Below are 25,091 nucleotides of genomic sequence, written 5' to 3' on the forward strand. Positions count from 1 at the left end.
TGTATCTTACTGTTCAAAAAGAAATGTGAGGGGGAGACCTGTGTGAAATGTAACTCTTCGAGCAACAACAGAATTTGCAGTTCTACAACTACGGGAACGATCAAAGCTTCCACGCGATGCAGTACCTGCTTTCCATGGGGGAGTCGAAGTGTTTTTCACTCTTCATAATCAGTTTTCCTGCACAACAGGCTAAGCAGTGCAGGTGTATAAAGGAACGACCTTGTTATACCTTTTTTCTGCTGTTCCAAAGATCTGTTGCTATGCTAGCTAAAGAACCGTAGATGGCAGCATTGATGCAGTAATTAATTTTCATCACAGCAGAGGTCAAAACGCATTTCACAAAACTGTTTCTTATTGAAGGCTAAGCCCCATTTTCAAATGTCAGAGATCTTAGCACCAGGCAGTATAAGCATCAGGCCAGGAACTGTCTGGCACTAAAGAGAAGCAAGATCCAGCATCGCTACTAAAAGATACTATGTCAAGCACCCACCCAGTAACTGTGATAGCTTAGACCCCATCATCTTGGAAATAAACTACGTTATCTAGACGGTAATCAGCACTGTGAGCCATAGGCTGCTAGTATATTTCTTATGGTTACCTCAAATGGTGTCAAATAAGAAAGAAAGAGGAATACAGAGATGTCCCACATCCCTCCACCTTTCCAGTCCTTCCTTCCTCCATTGCATCTTATTCAAAACAAGCTGTGTACCCCCTCCCATTTCTGCAGTTTGGGTAAGTTTGGGTAATGAATTTGGTGGCCCACATCACCACACAGCACAGAGCTCAGTTACAAGCAAAAGAAAGCCATGTCCCAGATGTTCTAGGACAAAAATAAAAATGCACTAACAGCCAGTATGATTTGTAGGCAAAGGATGAAAGTGTCAGAGAATGCTAACTACACAAGTCCCAGTTCAGCTTCACTGGCTCATCCTCTCTTAAAGCCATCTTTACCAAAACAGTGTCTACACAAGGAAACTTGCTGCTTAAATTATTGAAATTCAAATCTATGTTCTGCCTTATTCTGCTAGGCTTCTTGTCAAGATAAAGTTGAGTTTCACTCCTTCCCTTTAAAATGTGTGTGTGTGTGTGTGTGTGTAAAATATATAGAGAGTTTAATAGTTTGTCAGAAAGTATAGAGTCCTGTGATAGGACCCAGCACTGTACCTAGTTGGGATATGACGAAAAAGGTGTTAAGGGCCTTTATTTCTTGCCTTTCCAAGTTTAAAGGATAAGTGCATTTCGAAGAGCAGAAAAGAATGACACACTGATAATCAGCCTTCATGGGGCAGGTGGGTAGCATGCCTCCTTTGGAATTTTTCACATGGCAGAGAGAGACCACAAAGGGATATGACAAAATGCCACACCTGTATGTCAGGTGCAAAGACAGTGACTTCTCTGAAATCACCTGCTCGCAGCCAGCTCTGCTGTCTTCCTTTGCCAACTCCCAGCACCAGCTGGCCTCGTCCCACACTCAACTTCTCCTCCACTTCCCTCCACGGACAGTGCTGAGCCTACACACCAAGCAATCCTGCCCTGCAGAGATCCTAACTAACCAGGTTTACTGCTATGTGGCAGGAACTGAGCTGCTTTGTCCCGGTCTGGATTATGCCAGCCCCTTTACCATCTTGAATGCTCCCTCTCACGTCAGCTCAACTCCACCACAGCACACCAAGCTTCACAACCTCAGCACATTATTGTGTTTGTTAATCTGTGCCAGGGACAGGTGGCATGGCCAGAACAACGTTAGAACACTGTCACTTCATCAAAGCAAGCTACCTGCCAGGGCTGGGCACCACGCACAGGAATGCAACACACAGCAAGGTGCCCTTGATTTCAAGGACAGTGCTTACTCCAATTCAAATATGTGCACAGCTCACTCTCTCTTCAGGTACTTTTGATTAAACACTTCAGTGGCATGCTAAAGCGCATGTAGCAATATTTAATTATTTAATTTCTGATTACATATACTCAGGCTAGTAACTGAGCAGAGGTTGTCCAAGCTCCTGGACTCTGGAGGAATTAAAACGATTTTCCCTACTTCTGCACTAGACTTCATCAAAAGAATCTGAGTGTAAGCAGCTCCCTATAAAGACATTTCTCTTGAAACATTAACTCTATCCCTGGGAGGCATATCAAGTTTCAGAACAGTACTCCTACGCACCTGAGACTTTTAAGAGCAGTTTAATAGCAAAAATATCACACACCACATACTTAGTAAGGAAAGAGTATTTGAAAAAGCTCTCCTAGACACTTCCAAACTGGAACAACTAACTCATTACAGAGCTCCTGACAATACATACAGATTTAAAAAAGAAAAGAAAAAAGCTTAGTATTCAAGCAGGTTTTAAACAACTATGAAATATTTGTCAAGAGAAATCTGCACTTTTTGGAAAAAAGAAGCTGCTTCCCAACACAACAGAACACAGGTGGAAGGCAGAACACAGACACAATATTTTAAGAAATCTGCCAAAGGCAACTTGGGTTCACCAACAAGCATGGAGCTGTATTGGTATTTGCCATGAGCTAATATTAGACTACACACATTCTGAGACTGCTGCTGCTGCATAACAAACCGCTGTCTCTAGTCCACTCTCAGACATCTTAGAGATGCAACTTTCATTTCAATTAATTTTTGAAGTATTGCTTCTTTCAAAGGCTGACCCTGCTGAACAGATGAACTGCAGGCCAGATGCACTGTATATTTTTAGGGTATTTACAGCCAGGGTGTGTCCTGGCTGTACAAGGAGGGGAAAAAAAAAACCACCCCAGAAGAAACACAGAATGTCAATTTAATTATTGATTTTTTTTTTAAAGGGAAAAAATCAGGAACTCCTTCCTCAATTCTAGGAAAATGCTTTCTTGAAGAGAAAGCAAAGTGTGACAGTAATTAGGACATGTCAGGTATGGCTAACTAGGCTGCAGTCCTCTTAAGCTGCTCTGTTTCCCATTCCTTCAGCTCTGCTGCACACAGCATTTATACGCACTCGCAGGTTGCGTGGGAGAGAAGGGACAGCTATGCCATGATGCAGCCTCTCAGTAACATACATACGGCAAAACTGGAAACAATTGCAGTAAGTTTATGCATTCAGTGCCATGACAACTTTTAACCAGTAGTATATTCTTAAACCTTCACTATGGTAAAACACAACATGGGAATAAAAAACGAAGCACAATTTCAACAAGGTTGAGAACAGTAACCCAAAACTGCATGTGAACTCACCCACAACTGCAAGCCGGTAAGGTAACAAACTGACACATGGGAGAGTTGCTTCCTGCACCAGTGGTGCACTGGACTGTGCAAGAAGCTTCGGTTCTTTCTTTTCAATTGGTCCAAAAGATGGAAAGTTCGGAAGAAGGAGAACACAAGCTCAAGGCTGCTCCTTACCAAACTGAAGTGGAGGGTGATCCCTCTGCGCACAGACCTTCTCTGTATCAGCTGGACAAAGCTTACATTACACGGTAAGTGGACAGGCAAAACACACTTTTCTGTACCATGACTAAACCACTGAAAGAGAAAGACCCAGCAGTACATTACTCCTGCAAAAGCAACAGCATGAAGACAATCCATTCAGTGCTGCACTTCCATATTGTGGCAAGCAATCAAGCTCATTTCTTCTAAGGCTTACTGCCAGTTGGTGAAGGCACCATAATAAACCACATGTGCACTCTGCCTTATCCTCAGACATGAAATACATTGGCTTAGCTTTTAACTACTAAAAAACAGCTTTAACGCAACATAATGCAACTAAAATGATCTTTTCTCCCCGAACTTCAGAATCGCAAAAAAAGACCCCGGAGGGAACTGAGCATTTATTTCAGTAAAAGCTGGAGTGGTGGAAGTACTCACCCATCTGAGGGAAACCAATGCAAGACACTCATCTCTAGCTGATAAAACAATACAGAAGCAGAAGAAAACAAAAATAGAGTCAGGTGCTTCCTACAACAGAAACCAAAGCGCCAGGGGAATGTGGTACAGCAGAGCAGCCCACTGCCTCTCGCAAACCACAATTAGTGCAACTTTTCACTGGGGTGTTCACATCCAAATGTTTATCACCCTGCAGCTGCAGCCTGAGCACCTAGCCAAGAATGAACGCATGCTTGCTGGTAGTGCAAACACCTCTTTTCAGCACACCGCTGCCAGACAGAGCTGCCCCTCCACGCTCGGGGAAAGGCCCTCCAGCCTGTCAGCAGTAGAGCAGTTTGGCTGCCTCTTCTCTGCCAGGCAGACTGTGGAAAGCCTGAGTGAAAGCAGAACACAGACTGACATGTATATGCTACAGCAAACCAGCTGGATGGCTAACGTGCCCGTAAACTCAACTGGGCTGCTGTTATCCACCTGTGTAAACTGGAATCAAGTTAGAAGTGTGACTTGATTCCAGCTGCCCTCACAAGGCATGACCTCCCCTGTGGGGTCAAGATGACAGGCACCCTCTTCAGACAAAAAGGACACAGCTATAAAATGTCACTCCCAAGAAGACAGCAAGCCAAGAGGCAGTTCACCGCATACAGCTTTTCTGATCCCAGCCTCAACATCTGCCTGGTTTCAATCCAAATCCAGAATTACTTTTGTACTCCCTCTTTAGCTAAGGGGGGCATTGTCTATCCACTTGCTTGTTTTGGTACATCCATAGCACAGTTCAGGTTGGAAGGGACCTACAGACTTCTGTACATTATTTTGCTAAAAATAAAGTACTCTTGCCTAGGAGAGTTCAAAAGCATAGTTATTCTCTTCCAGGAGCCACACACACTTTTTTAAACCTTTTAAAAATATCTATGTCACTGAATTTCAATGAGCTTTCACTAAACTTGAAAAGAGTATGAGTGACTCATCCTGCTGGAGCATGCTCCAGAGTTGTTTTGCTAATGATAATGCCACTGAAGAGTTTTCAACACTGGTTAGTCCTTTTAAGATACTCCTTAATCCTAAAATATTAAGCACTTTTAAATAGCTTTATATTTCTATAGGATGGTCTGGGTAGGATTCGCAGCTTATTGCATTTAAGAGGTCTTTGGAATGATCACAAAAATTAAGTTTGGTATTAGTTCACCTAAACAGGAAAGACCAAATATTTAAAGATATTATTAATCTACACACTGAAAACCATATCCAGGTCCCTCCCTGTGATTACTTCACCCATCACACTGACCTATGCAAATACCCACGCACTACCACAAACCCATTCAGCTGAGATAACTTACATGATTCCAGCAAAGAGGGTATTTTTCACAGAAGTTATCTTTAGCACTAAGTGAGAAACACTTACCTACATTACTTTTACAGTCAGTGAAGAAAGATGACCCCAGAAACAAACCTGATTCTGGCTACATCTGAACAGCAGGACTTTGTTGCTTCTGGCACCACGTGCACATCCTGGCAAATTCTTGACTGCATGCCAGGAGGAGACTGAAATATTACTGTTCCATTCCTCAACACACATCTCTCTGCTTCGTTTGGGGGGAAAAAATGGAGGCCACAAGAGGTAACAAACTCTTGCAGTGTACTTCAATGTCCCAAAGACTGATGGTCAAAACCTGGAGCTAGCGAGCTCTCTACAGAGAATTTGGAATGATCTCCTCCTCTGAATGGTTCTTTCAAAGGTCAGATCTTTTTCCGAGTTGACAAAGAAAAAACATAGGAAATCAGTCGTCTTTACCTATTGGCTTTTGTGAATACTCTCATCCCTCCAAAGATGGCTGTTGCAGTGACACCTTTCAGAGATTTTACTCCATTTTAATAAAGGCTAAAACCTCTTTTCATACAGCATTTTTCTGCAAAGCTCTTAAATAGGCATGTTATTGTTTTAGACAGCAAATAAAATATAGAAACGTTGTCGTGTTAGTAAAATGTGGTAAGTACAGGCATAAACGAAGCCGTGTATTCAAGTGGATCAAACTTCTCATTTCAAATGTACCAAGTTTCTGTCACTTTCAGACTGACTATTATCCAAGGCAATATAAATAAAATGGGGATTTCCACAAAAACCAGACTACGCTCTACAGAAAATACATTTACATTGTGCTTATTAGAGACTTTTGCATAACCAAGATGCGTATTCTTGCAGATACCTTTGCATGTAAACATCAACCAAAAATATGCTTTCATTATACCACAAACATTTAAAAATGTATTTTAAAAAGATACATAGTACAACAGCCCAGTTTGACCACACTGGAAACATTATAAAAGCTTGCCTGTTCAAAGGTACTAGAAATATCAGTTCACAGACACTGCACGTATGTGAAATATTAGCAAGATACTTTTAAGTATGACCAATAAAAGCTCAGAACTAGCTAGATTGCGTCATTGTTTCCTGCCTGTGAAGAGGAGCTATTTTAGCTAAGTGAAGCTGAGCAGAGAAGAGGAAGTCTAAACCTTCTACAGATTTGGGGCTATGAAAGGAGCATCTCTGAAGAAACTTTGTAGTGCACAAAAGGTGAGTAACAATCTATTATGCTATACCAACAAAGTAACTTGGATGTTTACGTATGTTGCTAAGATAGACTTCTTTCTTCAGAAGCCAAACATGGGCATTTATTCTAGAATGAATGAAAAAAAAATTAATTCTTTAATGCACTTTCAAAATATCAGCAGCATTCTATAAATAACATTTAAAGCAAAATGATTGCATTTGTAAAAGCAGTACCATAAATACTGTTGCTTAGGATTTTAACAATAAATTTAAAAATATGCAAGAACTAAAAGCATTGGTAAGTACGTTATCACTAAAGGAAAAAATGTTTGGTTTCCTTAAATTAAAACCAGGAGAAGATCTTGTTGCTTGGTCTCTCTGCCCTTGACTGAAAGCCATGTCCTCCTCACGGAAATGTGAGCAAATGGAAGGGAAAGCCAAAGAAAAAAAAGGGGATTGAGAAGAGAGATACATGCACAAACCTTTAAATGGAGTCACTGTTGCCTAACTCATAGTAAGAATCTGGAGGAAAAGATTTAATTCTGGTTTTGTTCTGAAAGTCTTTGTTCTCGTACACAGCACCTAGATGGGCTTCACAATTCACATTAGACATTCAGGACCTCAGCTATCATTAGAAAATTAAAACAGATTGATAAAACATACAGATCAACATCAGAATAATCATTTAGAATTAACACAGACAGAAATCTGGAAACCAGTGACTCCAGGGGCTCTTCAGCAAGTGCTTTAATCAATACCAGTAAGTAAGTGTTCCTATTATGAAAAATGGCAACTAGGGCAAAACCATCCACCCAGAGGCACCCAAAGGTCTACGTGGGCTGACCTGGGAGATACCAACCTGAACTCCATGCAGACAAGTATTGATGAAAAAGCAGAACATCTGCATTCATGTATAAATGCAGACAGGTAACTACACACTTTAAAAAAAATCTCATTATTTCTTACCTAAGTAAATGTTAAATTTTAGATTCCTAAAAATTAAATTTAGGAGAAATACCTAACTATAACACTGACATGCATTTATACCCACAAAGTTTGGAAACAGCATCTTCAACAACTAAACAAAAAAAACCCCTTTTTGTTACAGCAGGTCCATTCTTTGATGTATGTCAAAGACGTATCTCCATCTTTAATATATCTCAAAACTGGCACAAACTTGAAATAACCAGCAAACAAGGCATGGAACCACAGGTTTTCCTGATAGAAGCTCATGCCAGATTCAGCTTCCCCTCTTCCCATCAACATCAGCCTGCTGGTTATTTTGGAAACAGGACCTGACCAGAAACAATTACAGTCACTGCAAGTCCAAAGGAGAGAAGAGCAAAACCAAAACCAAAATCCATGCTGTTTATTAACATCCATCTATACAAAGTGAATTCTTCTACCTATCCTATACGTTACTACTCAATTCACCTGCTAAATCAGTCAGGATCTTGAGATAGGTAGTCACACACTATGTCATACACAACTATTAGCAAGACAGAAAAAAACAGAACAAAAGAGAAAAAAACACTTTAAATGTGCGGGGGTGGGGTGTGTGTGTTAAGCAATATTTGGACAATTTTATGCAACAGTAATGAAAGTGGAACATTATGCCAGATAATATTTCAACTGTGCTACAAGCATGTGCTACAAAACTTTTCTTTCAAGCATATGTCATCTACCTTTCAGTAAGGTCTGCTATTGCTCTTTATTTTTTGTATTTTTAGAGTTCTTCACACAATGAGGTATTTTAGAGGCATTCATACAGATGCCCTCCAAACCTCTTTTTTGTCAGTATTATATGCATAGCTTTTCCCATACAAAACATAAATTCTGTTACATGTTCTAATGACCCTATCTGATCAGAAAACACAGCTTTGGTTTTGTACAGCTAAAAAAAAAAATCTTTGAGAGAAAAGTTTAGGGCTAGATATTTGTATGCATAATTTTTCTTTTATATTTGTAATCTGGAGAACTGTAAGAAAATCAGGAGTCCAAACTTCATATTTCAAGGCAGAAACTAACCTGAAGAAAGATCTAATAGGTCCTACTTAAGTTAGTTACTCCATGAATACTCTTCTCAAAAGCTGCTGATATTTGCCAGCGTCGAACCAGGATGCTAGATTAATAAACACTGGTTCAATCCACTATGTGTTCGTATACAACTGAAAAAAGTACCTGGTAACATTACAGTGAAAGCATAAACCAGGCGAGCAGGAACAACAAGCTTTTTTTTAATGCATTCTCCACTTTTGGAGCTAAAGCACACAGGAACTATGCACTCTTCTGCTCTTGAGAACAGTTTTGGTGCCTCCCTGATACTGTAGAAGTTACTCAGCTGGCTGTCATAAGTGCAAAGATCAGACAAACAACTAACTCTTTCCTCCTCTTCACAAAGCTGCCACAGGGCTGGGTAAAAGGCCAAACAAGAGGAACCCTCCCATGAAGTCATGAAACTGTGACCACAGCAAGAGCCTGGAAAGCTGGGGGGGTGCAGGTTAACCAAAGCACCCATGCAAACATCAGGTAAGGTCTGCCATCCTCAAATGGCTCCCAAGTAAACCAGGGCATAGTCTCTTTCAGCTCTCATCACCTGAGTCTGCACAATGACATATCAGATGTCCAACTCCTATGACCAAGAAGCTGAGAGAAGCAACACGACTGTGCTCTGGACCAGCCAGCAACTTTTCCCCCGCAAAATACTGTTCACACAGGCCCTTCTCGGAGACTGCGCTGCTTCCCATCCTTTTACTTTTTTAAATAGGAAGTCTATCAATCTATTAATCTCATTCATATGTCCGGTGGTTGGTTCTGATGCCCTGGGATTAAATACTGTATTAGAAGCTACATAGCTATTAAGATAGCTTTTTAATGTCTTTTATGAGCAACAGCATGCACCTATTCTTTCGGGAGCTAAGTAGTTCCTACACAGATAAAATGCAAAGTCAGTGCTTCACTTTGCATATCCAAACGTCACTACATGCCATGCTTAATTATTTCTTTTCATAACTAGTTTTAGTCATTAATTTTTAAACAGGGACAACTTGAAGAAATATTTTCTTTAGAAAATAGCTCTCTTACCTCAATTACAGTTGTTTCAATCTAATTATCAGCTACTGAACCATACTCAAAGTAGCTGGTCAATCTTGACTTTTTGATTCCTTATATAAGAAGTCTCTGAAGTAATTAAAATATTTAATTAAAACTAGCTTATAAATGTTATTTTTCACAAGTCTGACAGTACATGTACTATCTTCAGAGCACAATAATGTGTTTGTAGTCAGAAAAAGCAACAAAGCTAGCACATTTTCACAGTTAAACAATACACTAAACCTCATCCTACAACAATCTCGTTTGTTTTTGAAGAAAGTTTTTATTTGACTGAGAATAACTTTTCATATTTTATCTATTTTTAGGGTATTTATGGAGTGCAACAAGTATTCCTAAATTCAATTAAAATACGATGCCTGGAAATCACCACCCTGAAGAATACAGGATTGCATCACTGGTCTTCTACAGTTTTGTATTCACAGTGGGATTGCTGGTGAATGCCACTGCACTATGGGTTTTCAGCTGCACTACCAAGAAGAGGACAACAATAACTGTATATATGATGAATGTGGCATTACTTGACATAATTTTTATATTTTCCTTGCCTTTTCGGATAATCTACCATGGGAAAGAAACATGGCCTTTCGGAGATACGTTCTGTAGGATTATCAGTGCTTTCACTATATTTTATCCAGCCATTGCTCTGTGGTTGCTCACTTTCATAAGCGTAGACAGATTTATGGCTATTGTCCAGCCCAAACATGCCAAAGAACTAAAAAATACAAAAAAAGCTGTGCTGGCTTGCACTGGAATCTGGGTAATGACCCTTGCAACAACATCCCCATTGCTGTTTTTACAATCTGATCCAGACAAAGCCTCGAATTTCACCACCTGCATGAAAATGCTTGATATCATCCATTTAAAGGAAGTAAATACGTTGAACTTTTCTCGCTTGATTTTTTTCTTTTTGATTCCCTTGTTTATTATGATGGGGTGTTACTTAGTCATTATTTACAATTTTATCCGTGGCAAGACTTCCAAACTGAAGCCTAAGGCCAAGGAGAGATCCATAAGAATTATAGTTACTCTGATTGCTCAAGTACTCATCTGCTTTGTACCCTTCCACATTTGCTTCGCCTTCCTGATGTTGCAAGATGAAGATACAACTTACAATCCCTGGGCAGCCTTTACCACTTTTCTCATGAATCTCAGTACATGCTTGGACGTTATACTGTACTATATTGTTTCTAAACAATTTCAGGCGAGAGTCATCAGTGTAATCCTTTATCGCAATTACCTTCGAAGCATGCGCAGGAAAAGTTTTAGAACTGGAAGTGTAAGATCACTCAGTAATATGAACAGTGAAATGATATAAAAAGAGAAAAAATGTCAGGGGACTTCTATGATGTAAACAAGTGATTCTTCTTCCAAATTCTAGCATTTTTACTACACTGAAGAATGTTCTATAGCCAGAAGTAACAGATATATTTGTTGCACTGTAAATATGAGAGAAGCAGAATAATAATTGCACCTCTTTATATTTGCTCAACAGCTTTTGCAAATCTGAACTAAATCCTAGTATTGGTGTTAAACTTTCCTATGCTTTTGTCATCTCAAAAGATTGTGAATATTGCCAGACATGAGAAAGTGACTATTAGTATAATAAAGCAGACAACACTGAAGAATTATGATGCAACGTATATATCAATTTTTTATATTTGCACAACCAAATGCTCCTGAAACTACTGTATATCCCACACTTCTAAAATTAGCTTCATTCTCTCAAGATCAATGTTAGCATGACTTAAAACAAAGCATATGTAGGTAATGTTTCTATTTCATTCAACTAAAAATTTCTTTGATGCAGATTTCTTTGTAACTGACAACAACTGCAGTCATAGGTAAAAATACCATCAAAAAGGTATAATAGTCAAACTGTTCATTAGCTCCCTGTGGATGTAATGTGCACATTTATTACACCGTACTCTTGCACAAAGTATCTTTTACACAGATGAAAATACTGTATTTGTCCAGAGACACTAGCAACCTATGTCCAAGCAACAAACTCCAAGGTAGCAAACATGATGAATAACTGCAGTACTACTCCTTTTGAATACTCACACGCTACAAAAAAATACATCTTTATAATGTCAAACCCATGCTTTTTCTTCCTTAGTAAATTAGCCTTTAGCTACTTTCAAGAGACACGCTAAAAAAGTAGAAGTAAAAAAAAAACCTAGTATGGTGTTTAGTTTTAAAAATCTCACTCCAAGAGCTTTTATTATTACTTCAGAGTGTGCAACACGTGGAAACTCAAGTCTGTATGAGGCTGATCTCGCTTGTCAGAAGCTTAACCACAAAGGCTCTGCAAGCTCTACAGATCTACTGTAACATGTACAGCTCCTATTAAGTGCAGAAATCTCAAATATAGATTATGTGAAACTGAACCACTAAATACCTTAAAGCTTTAAGAACGTCAGATGCAAACACTAAATGGAATAACATGCTCTAGCACTCAATTTTTGAAACACAAATATGAAATACCGGTATGAAATGCATATAACTGCATATGCATTTAAAAGTGAACACAAAGATATGAATTACAGTTGTGCTATCTTTGTGATTTAAGAAAGAAATCAGCACAAACCTGATTTTAGTTACCAGGTTTATCGAAATGAACAAAACCAAATACGGCAGTAATCTGTGCACTGCAAGCGGCTTTTCAATCATGCTGACAGTGGAACTGGGACTAACAGAATGGAAAGTAATCATTATATGGATAAATTATATATTAATTAACCACAGCTCACAACTAGGAAATGGATATTCAAAACATAATAGTTATGCCAAGAACCTTTATACTGTAGTTCAAAAGAGGATTAAATTTAATTTGAAGGGCTACATGAAGAAAGTTTTTAAAATTAAAATCTGCACAAAATAATCCCTTGAAACTACATCTAAAATAACCAACCCATTAGGAACTACTTACAAACCAGAAGGCAAGCTGTTGATGGTGATGCCAAATACATACTCAGCAATTTCTACAAGGAGAAGATCAAACAAAGCTGAGAGCATCCAAGCACCCAGTAAAAAGGACTGGAAAGAAAAAGTTTAATTTGAATTAACTCATCAGTTTAAAAATAAGGTTTTAATGTATCTCTAAATAAAAGACAAAACAAGAAAACCACTATACACATTCAATTAAGATAAATAAAATCATTATCACAACATAATTCCAGATCTACATGTCTAGATATTGAAGAATGAAGAGTTAGATTCGTTACCAAAATTAAATTCTATGGGTCTGCTAACTTTCAACTGAGATAGTTGCAAACTTTAATTAGAATAATCCACTGATTGAAAGATATTATCAATATAAATTTAGATTTATGGAAACCAAATTCTCTTTAAAACCCTTTAATATATTTTCTATACAAAAATGTTAGTAATAAAACTGCAATATTAATCCAAGACTACAAGATTCTAAACAACGTAGAAAATAGTTTCTATTAAAAAAAAGATGTAACTGGAACTTACTGAAAATTTTCTGCTGCCGTATCTTCTTTCGAATATTCTGAAGTTGTAAATGAGCAGACTGCTGCAGAATGTGTCCTTCAGATCAAGACATATTGTTCTCCCACATACAAGTCTCCAAATCTAGAAGGTTAAAGATCATCATGTTAAGTTTCTCTTTCTTCAAGGAAATTCTTTACAGAATTTGTGCTCAGAGTGAGTATAATACCAAAGTCAGATAACAGAAATGCAGTACATTTAAGGAGGGAAATAGAGAGAGTAGAATGTTATGGAGAGTTCAATAAGTTTGTTTAAAAATAAAATATTTTCAAGGAAGAGGTCTACCTGTTAGAATAAATCTACAAATTAAATGAAGTCAAATACATTTTTATGTCCCTAGCTCACATTTACAAATAAAAATGGAAATCTCAACCCTAGTAAATTGTAAAATTACAGAAAAAGGGTATTTTTGAAGCGACCTCCAGATATTAACCAGTCCAGTGTACTGCTCTAAGCAGATCTAATCAGATCAGCTTGCTCGGGGCCATGTCGAGTCGAGTCCTGAACACCTCCAAGGATGGAGATTCCACAACTTCTCTGGGCAACTTGTGCCAGTGTTTGGCCACCCCCACGGTTTAAAAAAATAAATAAAATCCTTACATCTAGGCAGAATTTCCCATGTTCCATCTTGCATCCACTACCTCTTGCACTACCTCAGTACACCTCCAAGCAGAGTCTGGCTCCAGCTTCTCCATAGCTTCTGATTAGGTACTTGTAGACAGCAATAAGGGGTCTCCTCTTTGCCTTCTCTTCTCAAGGCTGGGCAGACCCCTCTGACTGTCCTGGTGGGCCCACTCCAGTGTGTCCATACCTTTTTTGTACTGAGGATCCCAGAACTGGGCATTTGTGAGACCACATCTGGAGCACTGTCAACTAGATATGTAGGGCCACTTGCCTTGACCTACTGCCCACACTGTCACTAATACAGTCCAGGAGGTGGTTGGCCTTCTTGGCTGCAAGAGAGCACGGCTGACTCCTGTTGTCCACCAAGATCCACAGGTCCTTCTCTGCAGAGCTACTTCCCAAACACTTGCGCCCCCCCCCCAGCCTGCACTGTTGCAGCCTGGGGTTATTCCATCCCAGAAGCAGGACTTTCCACTTCATGAAGTTCCCGTCAGCCCATTTTTTGGGCTTGGCAAGGTCTCTCTGAATAGCAGCCCTGCCTTCCAACATATTGACCATCCCACCAATTTTGGATCACCCACAAACCTGCATAGAGTGCACTCCATCTCATCATCCAGGTCACTAATGAAGACATTAAATAGTACTGGTCCCAATACTGATCCCTGAGGGGCCCTCCCCTAATTAATACCTGCCAGGTGGACTTCGCACCAATGACCACATCTCTGTTAAGAGTCCAGATAAATTTCCACCCGTCTTCTTGTCCAGTTATTTGGTACATACCTCACTAATCTGGCTTCAAGGACACAATGGGAGACTGGGTTAAAGGCCCTGCTAAAGTCAAGGTCCAAAATCCAGACTCCCCCTTGTCCGCAGCACCACTTGCCTCATGAAAGAAAGTAACCAGTTGATCAGGCATGCTTTCATAGAATCATAGGTTGAGGTAGGAAGAGATCTCTGGAGATCACCTAGTCCGACATCTTCACTCAAAATAAAGTCAACTAGAGCAGGATGTTAACTGACCATGTCCAGTCTTGTTTTGAATACCTCCAAGGATGGAGACTACATAACTTCTCTGGGGAACCTGTTCCTCTGTTCGATCAGTCTGACAAGTAAAAAACCTTTTTCTTTAAATGGAATTTCTTGTATTTCAATTTGTGCCCATTGCCTCTTGTCCTTCCACTGGGCCTGGCTCCCTTTTCTTTGCTCCCTCCCGTCAGGTACCAGTACACACTGGTAAGATCCACTCGAGTCTTCTCTTCTCTAGGCTAAACAATCGCAGCTCTCTCAGCCTCTCCTCATACACCAAATGCTCCAGCCCCTCACCATACCTGTGGCCCTCCACTGGACTCAGTGCAGTATGTCAAGGTCTATCAAGGGACAGCCCTCCAGATGTGGTCTCACTGGGGCTGAGTAGAGAGGAAGGATTGCCCCGCCAGGTCTCCTTATGAGGCTCTTCCTAATGCAGCCCAGGATGCTGTTGGCCATTTTAGCTACAATTACTGGCTCATGTGTTCAACTTGGTCTCCACTAGGACCCCAGGGACTTTTCTGTAAAGCTAATTTCCAGCTGGTCAGCCCCCAGCTTGTACAGGGGCATGGGGTTAGTCCTCTCCAAGGGCAGGACTTGGCATTTGCCTTTGCTGAACTTCATGAGGTTCCTGTTGACACTTTTCTCCCCTCTGAATGGCAGCAGAACTAACTGGTGTATCAACTACGCATCCAAGTTTTACATCATCCTCAGGCTTGTTGAGAGCACACTCTCCTGCTGTCCAGGTTATGAATGAAGACGCTAAACAGTATTGGCCCCCATATTCATCCCTGGTGTAGATCACTAAGGACTGGCCTCCAGCTGATCACAACCCTGTGAGCCCGTCAGGTCAACCAGGTTTCAATCCACTTCACTGCTCACTTATCTAATCTGTACTTCATCCGTTTGTCTGAGGATGTTATGGGAGACAGTGTAAAAAGCTGTACTAAGGTCAAAATAAACAACATCCATTTCTCTCCTCTCACCCACCAAGACAGTCATATACCTCATCATAGAAGGCTATTAAGTTAGTCAAACAAGATTTCCACTTCATAAATCTGTGCTGACTACCGCTAGTCATTTTATTGTTATTTGTGTGGCTGAAAATTATTTCTAGGAGGACTTCCCAGAGATGCAGGTGATGCTGACTGGCCTGTAGATCCTTTCTTGCCTTTCCTGAAGATAGGAATGACATCTGCTTTCTTACAGTCCTCAGGAACCTTCCTTGATCACAATGAGCTTTCAGAGATAATCCAGAGTGGCCTCACAATGACACGAGCCCACTCCTTCAAAACTTGTTAGTGCATACCATCAGGTCGCATGAACTTGTGTATGTCCAGTTAGTTTCAATGTTTCCTGGGCTGACCCTCCTTCACTGAGTTTAAGCTTTTGTTGCTCCAGACTTTCACACTGATCTCAGGGACCTAGGACTGCTGAAAACAAGTCTTACTAGCAAAGAACCAAAGCAATGCAAGCACTGGATACCTCGGCCTTTTCCATGTCTTCTGTTTCAAGGTCCCCATTCCCATGCAGCAGCAGGCCCACATTTTCCTTAGTATTCCTTTTGCTGATACTCCTGTAGAAGCCCTTCTTGTTGCCCTTCATGTCTTTTGTCAGATTCAACTCCAGGTGGGCTTTGGCTTTCCTAATCCATCCCTGCATGCTCAGGCAGTGTCTCCATATTCCTCCCGGGTCACCTGATCTGCTTCCACCTCTCGTGTGCTTCATTTTTATGTTTAGGTTTAGTCAGGAGCTCCTTGTTCATCCATGCAGGCCTCCTGACACCTTTGCTTGACTTCCTGCACACTGGATAAGCCAGTCCGCTCTCCTGAAGCCCAGGGTTGCAATCCTGCAATTTGCCTTGTCCCCTCCTCTCAGGACCCTGAGCTTCACCACCTCATGGTCACTGAAACCAAGGCTGCCCCTGATCTTCACATGCCCAACCAGTTCTTCTTCTTTGTTTTTAAGTATGAGGTTCAGACACAACGTCTCCCCTCATCAGCTCCTCGATCATCTGTGTTAGGAAATTGCTATCAATGCACCCCAGAAACCTCCTGGACTGCTTGTGCCCTGCTGCGTTGCCTTCCCAGCACGTATCAGGATGGTTAAAGTCCTCCATGAGGGCCAGGGCTTGAAATTGTGAGGTTTCTTCCAAGTGTCTGAAGAAGGCCTCGTCTACTTCTTCATGATCAGGTGGCCTGTAGCAAACACCACTGCCAAAGTTGGCTCTGCTGGTCTGCCCCTTCTAATCCTGACCCATAAACTCTCAACTTCCTCATGTCGCAAGACAAAGCTCTGTGCAGTCCTGCTGCTCTTTCACATAAAGAGCAATTCCCCTCCTTTCCTGTCCTTCCTAAAGAGCTTGTATCTCCCTGTTGCAGCACTCCTGTCACGTGAGCTAACCCACCACATCTCTGTGACCCCAATGAGATCGTAGCCCTGTAATGGCATATGACCTTTAATTCCTCTTATTTGTTCCCTATGTAGCATGCACGAGTGCACAGACACTTCAGAGAGGCATCCAGTCACGCTGATTTCCCAGAAAACGTATGGGAGTGTTCCACACAATGCTGTCCCGTAGACACTTCCTTATTTATCTGCATACACTTGAAGTAGGTCCTTTTCAGTCCTGTTTTGTTGATTACAAGATCCCTTCTGTTCACATCACCCTATACCCTTTACTGACTAACCCAGTCCACTGCCTCCTCACTTGACTGTGGGTTGTCATCTTCCTCCTGTGTTGTTCCTGTCTTAAAGTTCTCCTCTGGCTGACCTGCCTGTTAGCAAAGATGCTTTTGTCCCACTTGGTCAGGAGGATCCCATCTCTTCCAAGTAGTCCTCAATCCTCAGAGAAGGTCCCATGGGCACAAAATCCAAAACCCTGTTGCCAACACCAGCTGTGCAACCAATTGTGACCCACAGGATCTGTCCACTTCACCTTGGTTGGCTGCTCCCAGTCACCTCTGTGTCCTGCATGTATTGAGAAATGGCTTCTAAAAAGATTTACTCCATGATCTTCCTAGGGACCAAGGTAAGGTTGAGTGGCCTGATGTTACCTGGATCCTCCTTCCTGCCCTTCCCAAAGATGGGTATGATATTTGCCTTTCTCCAGTCATCGGGTACCTCCACCAATTGCCATGACCTTTCAAAGATGCTAGAGAAAGGACTCACAATTACGTTTCCAGCTCCTTTGGCACCCTCAGAGGCAACCCGTCTGGTCCCATTAACTTGTGTGTGTATAGTTAGGTTAAGTGATCCCTAACTCAACAGTGGATACTGCTTCACTCTCACAGACTCTGCTAGAAGACTTAGGGACCTTGGAGGCCTGAAGGCAAAACATGCTAGTATAAACTAATAAATATATCTGCCTGAATACCTCAGCCTTTTGCATATCCCTTGTCACCTAGGACCTCTGCCACAATGAGGACTGGGCCCACACTCTCCTTAAGCCTTTCTTTTGCTGCAGATGTACTTACAGAAACCTTCCTTGCTGCCCTTCATCTCCCTCGCTAGTTTCCTGCTCAGCTTTGGCTCTCCCGGCTCCCTTTCCTAAGCCACAGCCTGCTAGGCATTCTCCCCTCCGTGGAAGTCCAAGTGCCAACACACTACCTGAGCCTTACGTTTCTCAAGGTCTTCAGGCCTCAACCGATGCTTCAGCCTCTAACTTCCCCGGCATACCAAAGGACTGAACAAGAAGAAAGAAGCGGGACCTCACCATTCTAGCTGTCCCATGTCAACATGCCCAATGTTAAAAACTAGCCAGTAGCTTGAGTACCAGCCCTCCTGAAGTCCAAGGAGGGGAGGCAGGGCTGTGACCTTGCAGCTGAACATTTCATGACACACATTAACTGAACAGCCCTTGCATAGGCTATGGAAGGCTTCTAAGTTTAATTGTGCTTGACTTTAGCCAGCCTAAAAAAACATAGGTCTAATGTAATCAAGATCTTAATTTTACACACAGTTTCTTCACTGCTCTTGAGGGTTTCCTTTATAGAAACAAAGATCTTTTAGTTTTGGACAGTACATATTTTGCCTTCCAAATCAAAAGCACTCTTCTGCAACTACACATTTTATTTCCTATGCTCTCTACCAGCTTTAACAAGTGCTAATATTCAATATCCAAAATGTGTGTTCAGCCCCTGGGAAAATTCCATTCCATTAAACTCATCCCCCCCGATGCATTTATTCTAAACAAATTTTCTTTTAAGTGTTCTCATTTGAATATTAGCATCAGACAGGAGTTAAACGATCTGCTCTCCCTGATCTCAGAGGTATGCAATTATACAGTATATAGCTTACTCCAAAGGCTGTGACAATAAATGAAACAACAATTTCAGGAAAGAAAAAAACCCAAACCCACAAATTCCCCAAAGCACCACAATAAAAGTATCACAGCTTCTACAGATACTTGCAAATGTTTATGCTTAAGACACAGTAAAGATGGTTCCTTTGAATAAAACACAGCTACTACTGTTTTTCAGCAGATCAAACAAATGGAAAGAGAGGACTCTTCTAAAGACAAACTGCAAAACAAATAAGCAAACAAACCCCAAACCCACAAAATTTCCATTTAAAACTTGAATAGTTTCTCAGACTTTCTCCTCCCCCTCCCCAAACACTTGGTTGTAACATTTTTAAAAGGCAGACATAAATTAGTGTATTTTTGCTGCACAGCATTAGCAAGACACTTGGAAAACATGATCAGTGTTCTTGCAGAGTTGTAATCTACACCATTACAACAAAGCTCTTGTTCTTGACAAGAAAGATCACAGATAGTGCTACGGCACAGAGTATCACTAGCTAGGTCTAATAATCTTTTAAGGCTTATAGGCTACAGTCAGCATCCTCAAAGACATTAAGTTGACTACGTACTTTTCTTTGATGTAACTGTAAAATGTGTGGGATAAGATAACTACAGAGGCATTTGCTGACCCTTCTCTGTGGTAGTATGCCATTTCCAAAAAACAAAAAAAAAAAACCTCAACAAATTGCCACAAAACTTATCTAATCACTTCTAAGTGCATTATTTCAACAATTACAACTGATAACTAACGGATTCTTAATTAAGCTGGGAACAAAACCTTACAAGATGCAATACCTAAAAGATAAAGTATCTCAGTTTGAACTGGGAATAAGTAAGAAATGTCTAGTAAGATAATTAACCAATTCAGCAGATTACTGAGGAGCATGACAAACTCCCCCATCACTTGGAATCTTCAAATTAGAAGAAGCAGTTCTCTTCAACAGGCAAATTTTAGTTTCCCACAACTAACTACAACAGAAGTTACAGAGTGAATGTTATGGCCTGCGTTGTTAACGTAAATCATATATAATCAGAATACCTGATCACAATAGTCCTCTTCAGCCTCAAAAACCAAGAACAAGATATTGACATTCATATCAAAATACTTATATTATTACATGGGTTAAATCACATTTCATTCACAGCAAGCTTCCAAATGCCAGTGGCTGGAAGGAAAAATGATACAAACCCAATCATTTCCCAGACACAAGAAAGAAGTGAAAAGCTATGTTGATAGTTTCAGATCAGTTTTTCCTCACTTTTTCCAAAAAGTGGCCTCACAGGGTGACATAAAAAAAGGTAAGAACAATCTGGTCTACAACAGTGAACACAGGGAAAGAACCAGAGGAGAAATAGACTGGGGGAAAAAAAATCGCATAGAAGAGCACAGTTTGCAGCCTCTTTCCACGCACAATGTACTGACTCTTACCTGAAAATCCTCTTTTATAGCTTGTAGGTTATATGCAAAGAACTTCTGGTAATGTTGGAAGAGCAGAGTCAATAGAATCGAGATGGCACTTGGGACTAATAACAGACTCTTTGACAAAGGTGCTTTATCTTAAAGACAAAAAAAAAACAAACAAAAAAAGCCACTTTAGAGAAAAATCTCTAAATCTCTAATTTTAAAAGTGACATATTTAAACAGGTGATTGGAAAACAATAGCAGTGGCACCACCTTGACTTTTTCTCTCAACAACTTCCCAAGTTCTCAATAACTTGCAAATAGATAGGAAAATCACACCAACCAAAGGACGTCTTTGGAGTTATTAGTGACAGTTAAATATTAATCAGACATTTTGTTTTCAGCATTCTCTTTTGAAATTAATGGTTTGGCTATAATCAAAACTAAGCTCTCTGCACCTATAGAGGTCATGCCCTCCTAAGGCTCAATCATGTTTCAGGAAATAAAACACTCTTTTTTGCTAGCAAAATATACATGCACATCTAGTTAAAACAAATGCCTTTGTTTCCTTTGCATTAGGGATTAAAATTAGCTTTTACTCTAGAGGCTATGAAGTACCAACTACTTGAATAAATGTCCTGAATAAATTGACTTTCTCTTCACCACACTTGGATCCACCATTCAAGGACACATATCTAAGTTAATTTACATGATATTCATCTTCCTTCTATTCCATTACAATTATTAATAAAGAAATGAATAAAATAAGGACTTTTGTGAAATCAGAACTTCTTTCCCCCTAGTAGCATGACTTTCAGAAAGGACACTCAGAAGAAAGCAAGCAGAGAACAGAGAAAGCTGCAACACACATTTACTAAAAACTGTCAGGTGGAACATCCAGCAGGAGTATACCCAGCAATTCATCCTAAGCTGTTGGTGTAGCTGATGCAACAAAACACAAAGTCTTGCCCAACAATTCAACCCAATACAGAAACTCTGAAATACTATTTCTTCTATGACTTTTCCCCTTTTCACACATGCAACTTTAATCACATTTACTTCCTTTCCAAACATCTCAGTTATTGCATGGAACCTACTGATTTTCAGACAACTGCTTTTTTGCAGGGTATTATGAAATCTGTAGCTCTGTTGTAATTATTCTTAGATAACAAAAGGAGCAATAAGGCTACTTTAAAAGTACTAATGGGAATTAAAGAGCAGGAGCACCAGAAGGACAAAACTGCATTAAAAAAATGTAATACAGGAAACATTTAGTGTGTATCCAGATAAACTGACTACCACGAATGATTCCATCAACATCTGCTGCACACTAGAAGGGTGAGCTGCTCGAAAAGGAAGATGGTAATAGGGACCAAAGCCAAGATTTTAGTCATGGCACAATCCCACTGCCATCAAAAACACGGTTCTTACTACATAATTTAAGCATGATCCTCATCCAAGTACTAACTGATGACATCAAGAACAACTTTGACGGGCACTGTTAGCTGTTCCAAGTTCACACCACCTTGAAGTCTGCAGTCTTCTTATGTTCACCATGTGAAGAAAACATCTCTTCCTGTGTGTACTGTAATGTAAACTTGTACTTGAAACTCTTCTTTCAGTCTACAATCTATACCTTTGAGTTAATTATTTACAGACTCACTTTCCTTACCCCATTTAAGCAATTACTGCCTTGAAGAACTACCCTTTTACAGAAATTAGGCAGTGGCTTGGATTGACACAGGTTGACGTTACTCTGCTAACAATAAGCTCTACGTTTATGATTAGATTTTCTGGGTGAGAATGTATCAGGAGGGCAGAAAGCCTGGTTGAATTTTCTTTTAATGCAAGAAAACTATCCACCTTTTAATTTAATAACTTTCTTTGGATTTTATTGCTCTCCAAAAATAAGGTCTACAATCTCCAGCCATCCATTTTTTAAGTTATTCATTCCTCTGATTTAGTTGGACGCTTCAAAGAAGTCTGAAGCCATCAGAATACCGTAGAACACTGGGGGAAAAAAGAAGCTGGAGCTGCCTGAAAGTTACTGTGGACACAATGCACACGCATATTCACTTGAAACCTCAGCCAATGCTCCCTTAGTTAACTTAACTTAGTTAACATTTTTTTAATGTGAAAAGGTCAGTTTTATAACCAGGATACAACAGATATTTGAAAGTACAGCCTAAATCAGAACAATAGTATTTGTCAGAACAGTAGACATTTCTGAACAGAAGTTTGATAAAACTTGTTATTTTATTATCAAATACATTTACGTTATTTCATGAGTTTAAATAAATTTTTACAAGAACTCATTAATCCTATAATACTTTTCACATAAGGATCACATTACCACAAAAAACATGACAAGCAAATCACTAGATCCACCACTGTGACTATGAATTTCTATACAGGTTTAATGTTTATATTAAGATTTTACTGTAATTTTAGTATCATTAGATCATTTTTACTTTACAGGTAATACACACTTGAAATACTTTATCCTATCAAGTTGATTCCTAATTTGAATGCATTCAAAAATAACCAACCAACAGAACCCTGTTTTCTCCAAAAGTGTGAACACACATTTTTATTATGAACCTTCTTTTAGCTTTCAACTTAAGACACTTTAAACCTTGTTACAGAGGAAAAGTACTTATTTTTAAGTATGTCACCAAGTGAAAAAACACAGAAGTAACTAACCCATTAATGTGACACAGGGAACATCACATGAGTAATGGAAACTTCTACTCTCAAGCATCTCAAAATGTCATCATGGTTGATAAGTTTATTCTTGTCCAGTAAACTTGAGAAAGATAAACTCTTCCAGATAAATAATGCATCTCCTGAAATGTTTTTTCCAAGGGTTTCACTGTATGATGCAGTAGTTTGCTTTACCCCTCAACAGCATATAGATCCTTATCAAGGACCGCTGTGAGGTCACCAGTGAAGGCGCAACCTTCCCACTGCTGTGGAACGTTTCAACCAGTAAGACCAAAAATGACTAACAATGCCAGATATGGCACGATCAGGCATTCTGACATCCAAGTCAAATTCCTTATTTAGAATGTAAAGGTAAAATTTAGAAAGCAAGATTCTAGTCTGATGGATCTGCAACAGCGTGCCAGATAGAAACATGTACTGCCAACCTACACTGGGTACCAGTGACTACACGCAGCACCAATGTAAATGTCCACTATGCCACGTGCCTCTATGCCACGTAAAGAAAGTAGAATGAAAAGCTAAACTCTCATTTTGACCCTGAAGAGTGAAAATACATCATATACTATCTTCAAAGACCTCGGAATAAATTTGCAACCCTAAAGTACTTCTTAAACGTTAATTCTTTCAAACAACAGGCAGTAATAGCATTGTTGCTGCAACACACATGCTGAGCTCCCATCTAAGTGAACCGAGTAATTTTGTAATAACCAGCAAAACGTGCCCATGCTATGACGAAGAGCAAAGAACTAGCTTTCACCACGGATCTTTGCTTCCCCCTGGTGCAATGGAGAAGTTCTCCCCAAAACTGCCCTCGTAATCTCACAGGCAAGTGTCCCAACCTTTGCGCTACCACTGTGCAACATGAGACTGATCCTAAAATGTGACGTGAATGAGGAAACCACCTCTAAGTCTCCACGTTCCACCTCTGCACTCATTACAAAGCCCACGAATCCTCTTCTTCCACAACCTACTACTTTTCTGGCTGCCCGTACCGCTTTCAAAGTACAGAGAGTTAAGGAACAGATGTGTCCGTCCATCACAGAGGGGGAGGTTTATGGCGCAACTGCTCAGGTAGTTGCAGCTTCAGAAGCCAGCACTGCACTAATGAGAGGAATACGAAAGTTGTGGTAGCAGCAACAGCTACAGTTTTTGAAATGATTTCCTGTTGCCTGCCTGTTCACCACTCACAGGTGAAGAGAGAGAGCAGATGAGCATGTCAAAACAGGCAGCCAGACCCAGCTGCTGTTTCAGAAGGGCTTTTCAGGAAACAACTTCACCCCCTGGGCTGCTATTCTGGGCCCGAGACTCAAGCGTTGTCTTGGGAGAGGACCTCATTGCCAACACTGGCTGATGAGCAGTGGCTGCAGAAGCCCAAATTAGCTCAGGATATTTTTTGTGGTGATCCCTACTGAGCTTACACCACAGTTGCAGACAAAACATGCTGTGTAACAGCTTTTTTTTCCACTATCATCTGCAAACTTTCCAAACCCAGCTGCTATGAGGCAGACACACCACTTTCATACAGACAATTAACTGCTGGGTCATGAAATAATGGCACGAAATATGCACTAACCATTTTTAATGCTGATACACAAGATCTGTGAGTCTTTTAAACCGTAACTGATGCACATCTGAATGCATAGTACTTTCCAAATGCACTGATGGAATCTGTATTTTATGTGGTTGTTTTTCCTGCATTAAGCCATTATGCAGATATTAATCTATTGTATTCCAAGATCTGTCCAAGAACTTGCAAGCAGGTTCACCAGCCTAATGCGATGTTTCAAAATGATCAGAGTTTTCAAGTAGTCTTGCCTACTATTTTCCCTTCAGATGCAAGTTTGCTACACATCAAACAGCAGCATGAACACCTCCTCCTGAATGCATGGAAACCTTGCTCGTCCTTTGTTGTAATGGTTGATGAAACCCACTGTCAGATATTCAAATCTGAAAAGTAATTTTTAAATGCTTCCCA

At 40.2% G+C, this 25,091-nt stretch overlaps 2 protein-coding genes across 3 annotated transcripts in view; one reads left to right on the forward strand and one right to left on the reverse strand.

Moving 5' to 3' along the window:
- Positions 1-25,091, reverse strand: part of UBAC2 (UBA domain containing 2) — a 103,144-nt gene that overhangs the window by 71,054 nt on the left and 6,999 nt on the right. The window contains exons 2-4 of one of the 2 annotated variants that reach the window (XM_075138029.1): positions 20,420-20,547; positions 13,002-13,121; positions 12,454-12,560 (exon numbers count right to left, since the gene is read on the reverse strand). In XM_075138029.1, the coding sequence (XP_074994130.1) occupies positions 12,454-12,560; positions 13,002-13,121; positions 20,420-20,547 (355 nt within the window). Of the gene's footprint in view, positions 1-12,453; positions 12,561-13,001; positions 13,122-16,172; positions 16,306-20,419; positions 20,548-25,091 lie in introns of those variants that run through there. The other variant, XM_075138039.1, reaches the window with a different exon arrangement.
- GPR18 (G protein-coupled receptor 18) lies at positions 6,279-11,676 on the forward strand. The gene is made up of 3 exons (XM_075139605.1): positions 6,279-6,434; positions 8,812-8,939; positions 9,830-11,676. Exon 3 carries the CDS (start codon positions 9,877-9,879, stop codon positions 10,837-10,839), a length of 963 nt encoding a protein of 320 aa, XP_074995706.1. The 5' UTR covers positions 6,279-6,434; positions 8,812-8,939; positions 9,830-9,876; the 3' UTR covers positions 10,840-11,676.

This window comes from Calonectris borealis, chromosome 1 (assembly GCF_964195595.1).
Source record: "Calonectris borealis chromosome 1, bCalBor7.hap1.2, whole genome shotgun sequence".
Classification (NCBI taxonomy): Eukaryota; Metazoa; Chordata; class Aves; order Procellariiformes; family Procellariidae; genus Calonectris; species Calonectris borealis.

What these genes read in the sequence shown, in the direction of transcription:
- GPR18 (XM_075139605.1), top strand. Translation starts at nt 9,877, where the DNA reads ATGCCTGGAAATCACCACCCTGAAGAATACAGGATTGCATCACTGGTC.